The sequence below is a fragment of the Eimeria acervulina genome, genomic scaffold (assembly GCF_000499425.1).
Source record: "Eimeria acervulina Houghton genomic scaffold, Eah_scaff23, whole genome shotgun sequence".
NCBI classification, from domain to species: Eukaryota; Apicomplexa; class Conoidasida; order Eucoccidiorida; family Eimeriidae; genus Eimeria; species Eimeria acervulina.
In genome coordinates, this window is record NW_013550001.1 from 45,001 (window position 1) to 55,000 (window position 10,000).

At 50.4% G+C, this 10,000-nt stretch overlaps 4 protein-coding genes across 4 annotated transcripts in view; 2 read left to right on the plus strand and 2 right to left on the minus strand.

Moving 5' to 3' along the window:
* The window catches only part of EAH_00005530 (lipoic acid synthase, putative), a gene marked incomplete at both ends in the record, with an annotated part of 3,249 nt that extends 162 nt beyond the window's left edge, over nucleotides 1–3,087 (plus strand). Inside the window, 6 exons of the mRNA XM_013396450.1 lie at nucleotides 1–612; nucleotides 802–899; nucleotides 1,126–1,245; nucleotides 1,461–1,578; nucleotides 2,028–2,433; nucleotides 3,083–3,087. The exon at nucleotides 1–612 is cut by the window's left edge and continues 162 nt beyond it. Coding sequence (XP_013251904.1) covers nucleotides 1–612; nucleotides 802–899; nucleotides 1,126–1,245; nucleotides 1,461–1,578; nucleotides 2,028–2,433; nucleotides 3,083–3,087 — 1,359 coding nt within the window. The remainder of the gene's footprint in view (nucleotides 613–801; nucleotides 900–1,125; nucleotides 1,246–1,460; nucleotides 1,579–2,027; nucleotides 2,434–3,082) is intronic.
* A 394-nt stretch (nucleotides 3,088–3,481) lies between these two features.
* EAH_00005540 (hypothetical protein, conserved) lies at nucleotides 3,482–4,514 on the minus strand (the record flags this gene model as incomplete). Its single annotated transcript, XM_013396451.1, has 2 exons — nucleotides 3,482–3,637; nucleotides 3,846–4,514. The coding sequence occupies 2 exons, from the start codon at nucleotides 4,512–4,514 to the stop codon at nucleotides 3,482–3,484; spliced, it is 825 nt and encodes a 274-aa protein (XP_013251905.1).
* Nucleotides 4,515–5,393: 879 nt separating this feature from the next.
* EAH_00005550 (hypothetical protein, conserved) lies at nucleotides 5,394–6,072 on the plus strand (the record flags this gene model as incomplete). Its single annotated transcript, XM_013396452.1, has 3 exons — nucleotides 5,394–5,504; nucleotides 5,649–5,752; nucleotides 5,991–6,072. The coding sequence occupies 3 exons, from the start codon at nucleotides 5,394–5,396 to the stop codon at nucleotides 6,070–6,072; spliced, it is 297 nt and encodes a 98-aa protein (XP_013251906.1).
* Nucleotides 6,073–6,576: 504 nt separating this feature from the next.
* EAH_00005560 (leucine rich repeat protein, putative) overlaps nucleotides 6,577–10,000 on the minus strand; it is a gene marked incomplete at both ends in the record, with an annotated part of 3,719 nt that continues 295 nt past the window's right edge. The window contains 7 exons of the mRNA XM_013396453.1: nucleotides 6,577–6,823; nucleotides 7,215–7,593; nucleotides 7,862–7,979; nucleotides 8,175–8,280; nucleotides 8,568–9,038; nucleotides 9,189–9,369; nucleotides 9,908–10,000. The exon at nucleotides 9,908–10,000 is cut by the window's right edge and continues 295 nt beyond it. Coding sequence (XP_013251907.1) covers nucleotides 6,577–6,823; nucleotides 7,215–7,593; nucleotides 7,862–7,979; nucleotides 8,175–8,280; nucleotides 8,568–9,038; nucleotides 9,189–9,369; nucleotides 9,908–10,000 — 1,595 coding nt within the window. The remainder of the gene's footprint in view (nucleotides 6,824–7,214; nucleotides 7,594–7,861; nucleotides 7,980–8,174; nucleotides 8,281–8,567; nucleotides 9,039–9,188; nucleotides 9,370–9,907) is intronic.

Genomic DNA, 10,000 nt, shown 5'->3' on the forward strand with positions numbered 1-10,000 from the left:
CTGCTGCTGCTGCAGCTGCTGCACATCCCCGCTGCTGCTGTCTCGCTGCAGCAGGAAGTAGGCGTTACCCCTGTGTGGGGCGTTCCACGGGCGCTGCACACAAAGCCAGCAGCAGCAGCAGCAGCAGCAGCAGCTGAGCCGCAGCAGCAGCAGACTGCTGCTTTCCTTGTTGCTGCCCCCACACAACTGAGGAGCAGCGTGAAGCTGCAGCGAGGCAGCATCCAGCAGCACGACGTAGCAGCAGCAACATCGGGAGCCCCAGCGCCAGCAGCAGCAGCAACAGCAGCAACAACAGCAGCAGCAACAACAGCTAGAAGACAAACTCGTCTGTTCGGGAACTGCTGCTTCGCAGGCGGTGACGTTCGGTCGGTTAGCTGCAGCAACAGCAGCAGCAGCAGCAGCAGCAGCACGAACGAACCAGCCGCATCCTCCCCTTCCTCCGCAGCTGCTGCAGCAGCAGCAGCAGGAGGTGAAGATACACCTAAAGTGCCGCGTGTGGGGCCCTCTACTGCCGGCCCTAGGCCTGACTGGTTTCACGTCCCTGCCCCCAGGGGCCCTGGGTCGCGCTACGCGCTGCTGCAGCAGCAGATTCGCGGTTTGAAGCTGCATACAGTAAACCCTAAACCCTAAACCCTAAACCCTATATTGTATACACAATATTAATAATGCTTTCATATTGAAGCAGGTGGTTGGAGCTCTGAGGCGACCCCCTGGGAGCCGTTCAGCTCGCTGTCCTTGCACCCCAGGACCTAGGGTTTAGGGTTTAGGGTTTAGGGTTTAGGGTTTAGGGTTTGTGATTAGGTTTGCGAAGAAGCTAAATGCCCCAACATCGGCGAATGCTGGGAAGGAGGCACTGCGACTTTGATGCTGTTGGGCGACACCTGCACCCGGGGCTGTCGGTACACCTCAAACCCTAAACCCTAAACCCTAAACCCTAGGCTCCAGACTCTAAACCCTAACAAGACGCGACAGCTTCTCTTAGCGTATTTTCTCTTCCTGCTTTAAAATCGGGGGTTTGGGGTTTTGCTTGAGGGTTTGGTCTGTAGGAGTTAGCGGTCCTCAACTGCTCTGATAAGCAAATCAGGGTTTAGGGTTTAGGGTTTAGGGTTTAGGGTTTGCGAGCAGGTTTTGTGCAATAAAGACGGCAGCTAAACCCCCGCCTCCCGATCCCCTTGAACCCCAAAAAGTAGCAGAGGCTGTCGCTCAGTGGGACATCGATTACGTCGTGCTTACCAGTGTAGACAGGTAAACCCTAAACCCTAAACCCTAAACCCTAAACCCTGAGCGCTAGTTCATCGCGCAAGCCACACGGTAGCCGCAGATAGCCGCAAACCCTTTCACTGCCTCTCGGCTCTATTTATAAACGCTAGCTGAAATGGAGCAGCTCTAGGGTTTAGGGTTTAGGGTTTAGGGTTTAAGGTTTAGGGTTTAGGGTTTAGGGTTTAGGGTTTGGGGTTTAGGGATGACATGCCGGATGGGGGAGCCGCCCACTTTGCGGAGACAGTGAAGTTAATCAAAGCGAAGAAACCCTCAATTCTTGTCGAATGCCTCGTCTCAGACTTCCAGGGCATGCGCTCAGTATCTAAACCCTAAACCCTAAACCCTAGAGCCAGCCTGCAGCTTTGTGTCTGCTGCTCTGAGCGCAGTGCAGCGCAAACTGCATGCCCTTTTCCTTGCTAAACCCTAAACCATAATGCCTGCTAAACCCTAAACCCTTGTCCCTGCTAAAGCCTAAACCCTAATCCCAGCTAAACCCTAAACCCTAAACCCTAATCTCTGATAAACCCTAGACCCTACGAAACTAGAGGCTGTAGATGCGAATATATGAAATCTCTGTGGGGTGCAGCAAAACCGTAAACTAAACCCTAAACCCTAAACCCTAAACCCTAACCCGTCTACAAAGGGTGTGATGTGCACTTCACTTGTATGGCCCGTATCCGCGCAAAAGCATAAACCCTAAACCCTAAACCCTAAACCCTAGAGCATAATATGTTGTATGATGTTCGTTTGCTTTGTTTGCGTTTCAGTCTGTGTCTACAGTTGTACATAGCGGGCTGGATGTGTATGCTCACAACGTGGAGACAGTTCCTAGGCTGTCTCCTTTTGTAAGAGATAGGCGGGCTTCATTTGATCAATCTTTAAAAGTATTAAGACATGCAAAGTGTGAGAAAGAAGATATATTTACAAAGACTTCGCTAATGCTAGGTCTAGGAGAAACCCCTGAAGAAGTACTTCAAGCCATGCAACGAATAAGAGAAGAAGCAGACGTAGATGCACTTACACTCGGCCAGTACTTAAGGCCTTCAAAGCAGCAGCTAGGGGTTGTTAGCTTTATAACCCCACAACAATTTGAGGTGTATAGGCAGCAAGCTCTTGATCTAGGCTTCAAATATGTTGCTGCAGGACCCCTTACTCGCAGCAGCTATAAAGCAGGTGAATATTATATTAAATCCCTATTAAAAAAAGATAAAGCAAAGCTGAAAGCATCAATAGGCTCTCTTGATGCTGCTCCGCAACCAATAGACACACCAGCAACGAAATAAAGTGGCTGCTGCTGCTGCTGCTGCTGCTGCTGCTGCTGCTGCGGTGGCGGGGAAGTGGGGGATGCAGCAGCGCATGTAGTGCTGTTGCGGGGGAAGCAGCAGCACTACTAGGAAGCAGCAGCAGCAGCAAATCTAATTATGCAGCTTGCTTGGTTGCAGCTGCTGCTGCTGTAGCTTAAAGGCATCGAAGCATATGTGGGCAGCAACGCGGTGTACGTGCTGCTGCTCTTCATCCGGGGCTCTCTGCTGCAGCTTGCTGCAGCAAGGAAAGCGCAGCACGAATAAAGCAGCAGGAGCAGCTGCAGCAGCAGCATCTGCTGCTGCTGCTGTTCGTGCGGCTCTAGCGCTAGTATATTTGTCCCCTTGTGTTCATCTATTCGGGGCTAAGCAGCAGCAGCATCTGCAGCAGCAGCATCTGCAGCAGCAGCATCTGCAGCAGCAGCATCTGCAGCAACAGCCCTGCAATGTTTATTAGGATGTGATATATTTGAAAATAAATTGGCGCTGGGGTTCGAACCCGCGCGAGTGTGCTGCATCAGCTTAAAAGGAGTAAATATATTTTTATTATTTGTGCTTCGATTGAAGCCTTTATAATAAACTCTAATAATAATAAATATATTATTTTAATAGTATTATTATTGTTGTTATTATTATTACTATTATTATTATTTATTATTATTATTATTATTATTATAACAATACTATGATAATTATTATTACAGCTGGGCTTTAAGGTGCTGAACGAACAAACGCAGAAAATTAAAGATTAAAAAAAAGCAAGTAAATGTTTGTTAAATAAACAAATACTCTTTGATGCTCTTCTCCTGCATCTCAAACAACCATTAATAATAATTAACATATACAGCAACTGTAGCAGCTGCTGCTGCTACAGTTGCTGCTACAGCTGCTGCTGCTGCTGCTGTGTGGGTTATGCCTATTTATCTCCTCATCGGCGCCTCATCAAGGCAGCAGTGCTGCCCCTGCAACAGCAGCAACAGCAACTGCTGCTGCTGCTGCTGCTGCAGAGAAGACTTGAACAGACGAGACTTTCCCTCGCCTGCTGCAGCAGCAGCAGCAGCGGGTTCTATATCCCGCTGCAATGCAGCAACCCCACAGCGCCAGCACCGGCTGCAGCACCAGCAGCAACCGCTGCAGCACGAAAAGCAGCAGCAGCAGCAGCAGCAGCAGCTAGTCGTCGTTTGTGTCTGCCCAGTGAAACCATTTGCGTCTGAGTTTGTCAGCAAAGTGTTTAGGGTTTAGGGTTAGAGAGTAGAAATCATTGTCATCGCGGTGTACAGACACCTCATACACTCTTTTGCTGCCGCAGCGATCGACATACCATTCCTCTCTGCGCAGCAGCTCCCCCAAGCTGCTGCTGCTGCTGCTGCTGCGGCTGCGGAGGTGCAGCAGGAAGGCCTTGGCTGAGTGTTTGAGCCGCTCGGGGAAGGAGTCTGCTGCCGCTGCTGCTGCTTCGGCTTGCTGCAGCTGCTGCTGCTGCAGCTTCTGCTGCTGCTGCCGATCGTAGGTGATTGCAGCAGCAGCAAGCACTCGCGGTTTGCTGCAGCTTCTCTGTGTCTGTACTTCTACATTCTGTATTTGAAATAAAGCTTGACGGAACAAAGCCTCTCTAATGCTGTTGCTAACTGCTGCTGCTCGCTCCTCATACAGGCTCCTGCTGCTGCTGCTGCTGCTGCTGCTGCTGCTGCTGCTGCGGGCTGAAGAGCGGCGAGAAGGAGTTGCGGTGGTGCTGCTGGCTGTGGACAGCAGCAAACGAGGTGTAGCGCTGAACCCCTTAAAAACAAAATCAGGACATCTCAACCGTCCTGCTGCTGCTGCTGCTGCTGCTGGGGCTGGCTGCTGCTGCTCCCCCTGCTGCTGCTGCTGCTGCTGCTGCTGCTGCACCTGAGGCTGCTGCGGCCCGTCAAAGGCAGCTCGAAGCCACTCAGGAGTGCGGCAGGCAGGAAACTCCATCACACAAGATTTGCTGCTGCTGCTGCTGCAGCTGCTGCAACAACAGCTCCTGCAGTTGCTTCTGCTTCTGTTGCAGCTGATCTGTTGCTGCTACACCATGCGCTGCGTGTGTGGCTGCTGCTGCTACTATTCGAGCTGCTGTTGCTGCTGCTGCAGCTGCTGCACGTTCTGATGCTGCTCGTGGTGCTGGTGCTGCTGCTGTTGCTGCAGCTCTTGCTGCAGCAGTAGCAGCAGCAGCAGCAAGCTGGCTGCTGCTCTATAACACACGGAGGGAGGCAGCTGGTAAGGTCTGACAGCAGCAGCAAAAACAAAAAAAAGAAAGACAAACAAAAAAAGAAAACTAAATTATAAAGGAGTTTTAAACGAACGCCAGTTGCATGCATGCATGCATGCAGCAGCAGCAGCAGCTGCTGCTGCTGCTGCTGCTGCTGATGCTTCGGCAACGGCAGCCCCACAAACAAGAAGACACTCCAGAATACGTTTTAGTGTTTCTTCTGTTTAATTTTGTTGCATGCAGAACCCAACTCTCCTCAGGGCTGATCGAACCCCCCGGCAGCAGCAGCAGCAGCAGCAGCAGTAGCAGCAGCAGCAACAGCAGCAGCAGCAGCAGAAGCGCCAAGTCAAACAATCCGAAGCCTTCTGCGTCACGATCTGTCTGCAGCTTTCTGCTGCAGCGCTGGAAGAAGTCTTCTCCTCTCCAGCAGCAGCAGCAGCAGCAAAAACTGCAGCAGCACAAGCAGCAGCGGTAGCAACTGCCGCAGCAGCTATAGCAGCAACAGCAGCAACTGCAGCTGCAGCAGGAGCTGCAGCAGTACACGCAGCAGGAGCAGCAGCAGCAGCCGCGCATTGGCTTGAAGTGCTTCCGGACACAGAGAAAAGATGTTTGGCAGCAGCAACAGCAGCAGCAGCAGCAGCAGCAGCGACAATGGAGCAACGCTGCAGGATGCGCAGCAGCTGCTGAGCTTCATGGTCCTCAGCGTTCTCAACGAGGTATGTTTAGGGTTTAGCGTTTAGGGTTTAGGGTTTAGGGTTTCGAGTGTGTGTTCAGCAAGTTCAGAAGACTTGTTTTGAGGGTTTAGGGTTTAGGGTTTAGGGTTTAGGGTTTAGGGTTTAGGGTTTAGGGTTTGTGTTCAGCAAGTTCAAAAGACTTGTTTCGAGAAGTGTATATCTGGGGCAAAGTTCGGCGACGAGTTGAGTAAAGGGGATCAAGTCTGCCTCGCCAAGTGTATGGACAGAATGTAAGCTGCTGCTGCTGCTCTTGCTGCTGCTGCTGCTGCTGCTGCTGCTAGTGCGCTGCTGCTTATGCTGATACTGCTGCTTCTGGCACTGCTGCTACTGCTGCTGCTGCTGCTGCAAGGGCTGCTGCTGCTCGAGCCGGTGGTGGTGCTGCTGATGTTGTTCGTGCTGCTGCACCCTTGCTGCTGCTGTTGCTACTTTGTTGCTGCTGCTGCTGCTGCTGTTGCTGTTGCTTCTTAGGTATGAATCGCATGCAATCGTAGCGCGGGCAGCAAATGAAATGGCTCAGAACCTCCAGCAAAGCAGCAGCAACAACCTGTAAAAGCAGCAGCAGCAGCAGCAACCTGTCGAAGCAGAAGCAGCAGCAGCAGCAGCAACAACAACCTGTAGAAGCAGCAGCAGCAGCCTATAGAAGCAGCAGCAGCCTGTAGAAGCAGCAGTAACAGCAGCAGCAACCCGTGTTGCTGGTGCTGCTATTGTAGATTTTCTGTTCGTGTGGCGGCTGCAGTCGCCCTTATAGTAAAAACAGCAGCAGCGGCTGCTGCTGCTGCTGCTGCTGCTGGCCTTAGCCCGCAGCTGTATTAGGAGGAGGGGGAGCAGCAGCAACAGCAGCAAGAATGGCAGCAGCAGCAACAACAACAACAGCAGCAGCATCAGCAGCTGCTAGAACTTCAGGTTGGCGTCTTTGAATTGTCTTTGCTGCTGCTGCAGCCCGCTGCTGCAGCTCGCTGCAGCAGCAGCAGCAGCAACAGCGTTTAGTGAGAGGGAGAGCAGCAGAAAGTGATAGGAGACCAACAGGAGAGACAATTAAAAGGAGACGGAGGGCTCAGCGAGTTGCTGCTATTGCTGCTTTGAGCTTTGCTGCTGCTGCTGCTACTTGCTGCTGCAGCGATTGCGTAAGCGCATGCAGCTCTGTTATTCTCTTAGCATGTCTTTGGTGCTGCCGCTCCTCTTCTGCAGCAAACCATCTCCGCTGCTGCTGCTGCAGCTGCTGCTGCAGCGCGTCTTCTGTAGCTCCCACTATCTGCTGCTGCTGCTCGCCTAGAGCAGCAACAGCAGCCAGGACCTCATCCCTACCGTCAGCAACCACAGGCCTAGGGTTTAGGGTTTAGGGTTTAATGTTTAAGGTTTACAGATTAGGGTTTAGGGTTTAGGGCTTGTCTAGGGTTTGAGGGTTTGGGGTTATAGGGAATCGTAGGTGTTAGGGTTTTAGGCTTACGCTTTAGGGTTTAGGGTTTAGGCTTTACTGCTTAGGCTTTTGACTCTAGGGTCTAGGGTTTAGGTTCGAGGGTTTTGGTTCGAGGGTTTAGGGTTTAGAGTTTAGGGTTTAGACTTTCGAGTTAAGGGTTTAGGGTTTAGGGTTTACAGATTAGGGCTTAGGGTTTTGACTGCAGGGTCTACGGCGTACGGTTCAGGGTCGAGGGTTTAGGGTTTAGGGTTTAGGGTTTAGGGTTTGGGGTGTACCTTCTGGCGAAGAAGTGAGCCTTAGGATCTGAATCTTCTACTGCTTCGCTAGCTAGGTATGCTGCTATTTCTTGGCTAGCTGCAGCAGCTAGCTGGCTAGCTGCTAGTTTAATCTGAGTTTCTATCTGTCTAAAGAGGTCTCCTGCTCTATCAGAAGCAAACTTTGCTGCTGCATCTGCATCTGCTTCCAGTGCTGCTGCTGCTGCAGTCAGGGCCTCTGCAAGCGTCTCCTCCTGCTGCAGCAGCAGCAGCAAACGCTGCTGCTGCTCTTGCTGCCAGCTGCTCTCTAACAAATCCCAACGTCCTTCAATAGCAGCAACAGCAGCAGCAACAGCAGCAGCAGCAGCAGACGTCCCGCTGCTCTGAGATGAAACAGAAGCTGCATCACACATAAAAACACAAACCCTAAACCCCATCAACCGTATTACTAGGGTTTAGGGTTTAGGGTTTAGGGTTTAGTAACTAGGGTTTAGGGTTTAGGCGTTTAGGGTTTAGGGTTTAGGGTTTAACGTTTAGGTTAGAGGGTTTAGAGGCGCGGAAGAGCCCTTCACGAGGTCTCCAAACCCTAAACCCTAACTACTAAACCCTAGACTGTAAACCCTAAACCCTAAACCCTAGACTGTAAACCCTAAACCCTAAACCCTAACCTGCATCATCTGTTTGGGCCTCTACTTGTTTTTCTTCTGAAGCAACTGCACTTAACTCTGCTTGCAGCTCTGCGAGTTGCTGCAGCAAACCCTTTCGGCTGGCTTCCATCTTGCGGATCTGCGCGAAACCCTAAACCCTAAACCCTAAACCCTAAGCCCTAGGCGTACACCTAAACCCAACTGCAGCAGCAGCACGCCACCCGGCTTTGCCCTCTTGCGCAGCAACCGCTGAGTTTCTACTCTTTAGGGTCTACAGCCTTCTGCTTAGGGTTTAGGGTTTAGGGTTTAGGGTTTAGGGTTTAGGGTTTAGAACCTCTGCAACTGCCGCCTTTTCTGCTGCTTCTTCGAGCTCAGTTGCTGCAGCCTTGAAGGAGAGCATTCTGTGCTGCAGGTGCTGCGCCCTTTCTTCTAATGCCTTTCTGCACTCAAACCCTAAACCCTAAACCCTAAACCCTAAACCCTAAACCCCCAATTGGAAACCAAATACTTCGCTCGTGCAGCAGCAAGAGCAATAATAATAGTAATGATAAATAAGAGTAGAAATAATAATAATAATAATAATAAATAATAATAATAATAATAATAATATTTGTAGGGGCAGCAGCGGCAACAGTAGCAGACGCAGCAGCAGCAGACGCAGCAGCAGCAGACGCAGCATCAGCAGCAACAGCAACAGCAACAGCAGCAGCAGCAGCAGCAAGTGTACCTGGTGGCAGCTACAAGAGGAGAGAGTGTTTGCACTAGTGCTTCTCTCTGCGGTTGGAGACAGCTGAGGTAATTTAATTCTGCTGTCTCCTTTCCTAGACAATGTCTAACGAGATTAGGAGGTAGACTAAACCATGCTTCAACAGGAGTTTCTCCTTGCTGCTGCTGCTGCTGCTGCTGCTGCTGTTGCTGTTGTTGCTGTTGCTCCTGCTGCTGCTGTTGTTGCTGCTGCTGCTGTTGCTGTTGTTGTTCATGCTGCTGCTGCTGTTGTTGTTGTTGTTCATGCTGCTGCTGCTGCTGCTGCTGCTGCTGTTGCTGCTGTTGCTGCAGGAGTAGGTGCTGCTGTTGCATTTCAAGTTGCTGCTGATGATGCTCTGGGAGGAGGCCTTCAGGGGCATCAGCTATTTCTTTAGGAGACAGAAGAACAAAGTTTAAGTATTTAAGACGCGGGAGCAGAGATAAGAGCCTGCATCTAGCATATTGCGATGAATAGAAAGGGTTGTCTTGAATACAGAGACAGCTGAGAGAAGGTAAAGAGAGAAGGTCGCCTAGAGCAGCAAACTCTGTTATTTTATTGCTGCTCAAACTTAATATCTGTAGCTTCCTGCAGCTGCGCAGACACCTCAGATGCTGCAGCAAATTGCTGCTCAGAGACAGCACAGATAAGCACGGCAGCTCTTGGAGCCCTACTACTTCTGATAACTTGTTAAAAGATAAATCTAAACTCCTCAGCTTCTTCAAGCTTAATAAACTGTCTCCTACACTCTGCAGCAAATTGCTCGTTGCTCGCAGCACTTCAAGCCCTGAGATAAAACAACAAGTCCACTGACACACCAATCTCCTGCTGCTGCTGCTGCTCCTGCTGGTGCTGCTGCTGGTGCTGCTGATGCTGCTGCTGCTGATGCTGCTGCTGCTGATGCTGCTGCTCCTGCTGGTGCTGCTGCTGGTGCTAGTGCTGGTGCTGCTGCTGGTGCTAGTGCTGGTGCAGGTGCTGCTGCTGCTGCTGCTGCTGCTGCTGCTGCTGCTGCTGGTGCTCTTGCTGTCGTTGCCACTTGTCTCCTGCTGTCTCTTCTTCTCTGTCTCTGTCTCTTTGCCTCTCTCTCTTTGTCTCTCTCTCTCTCTCTCTCTGTCTCTCTTTTTATTTGTTTTTGTTTTTATTTGTCTGTCTTTTTATTTGTCTTTGTTTCTGTTCGTCTCTCTCTTCGTTTGTTTTTGTTTTTATTTGTCTATTTCTTTTTGTCTGTCTCTGTTTGTTTATTTGTCTCTCTTTTTATTTATTATATATATATATTTATTTATTTATTTTATTTATTAGTTGATATATTTATTTTATTTGTTCACCGGTAAATGTCTCTAAATTATTTAATTTAATTAAATTGCGGTTGCTGAGATCAAGGTGCTTCACAAAAGGGAAGTCAGCAGGGGTAATAGCAG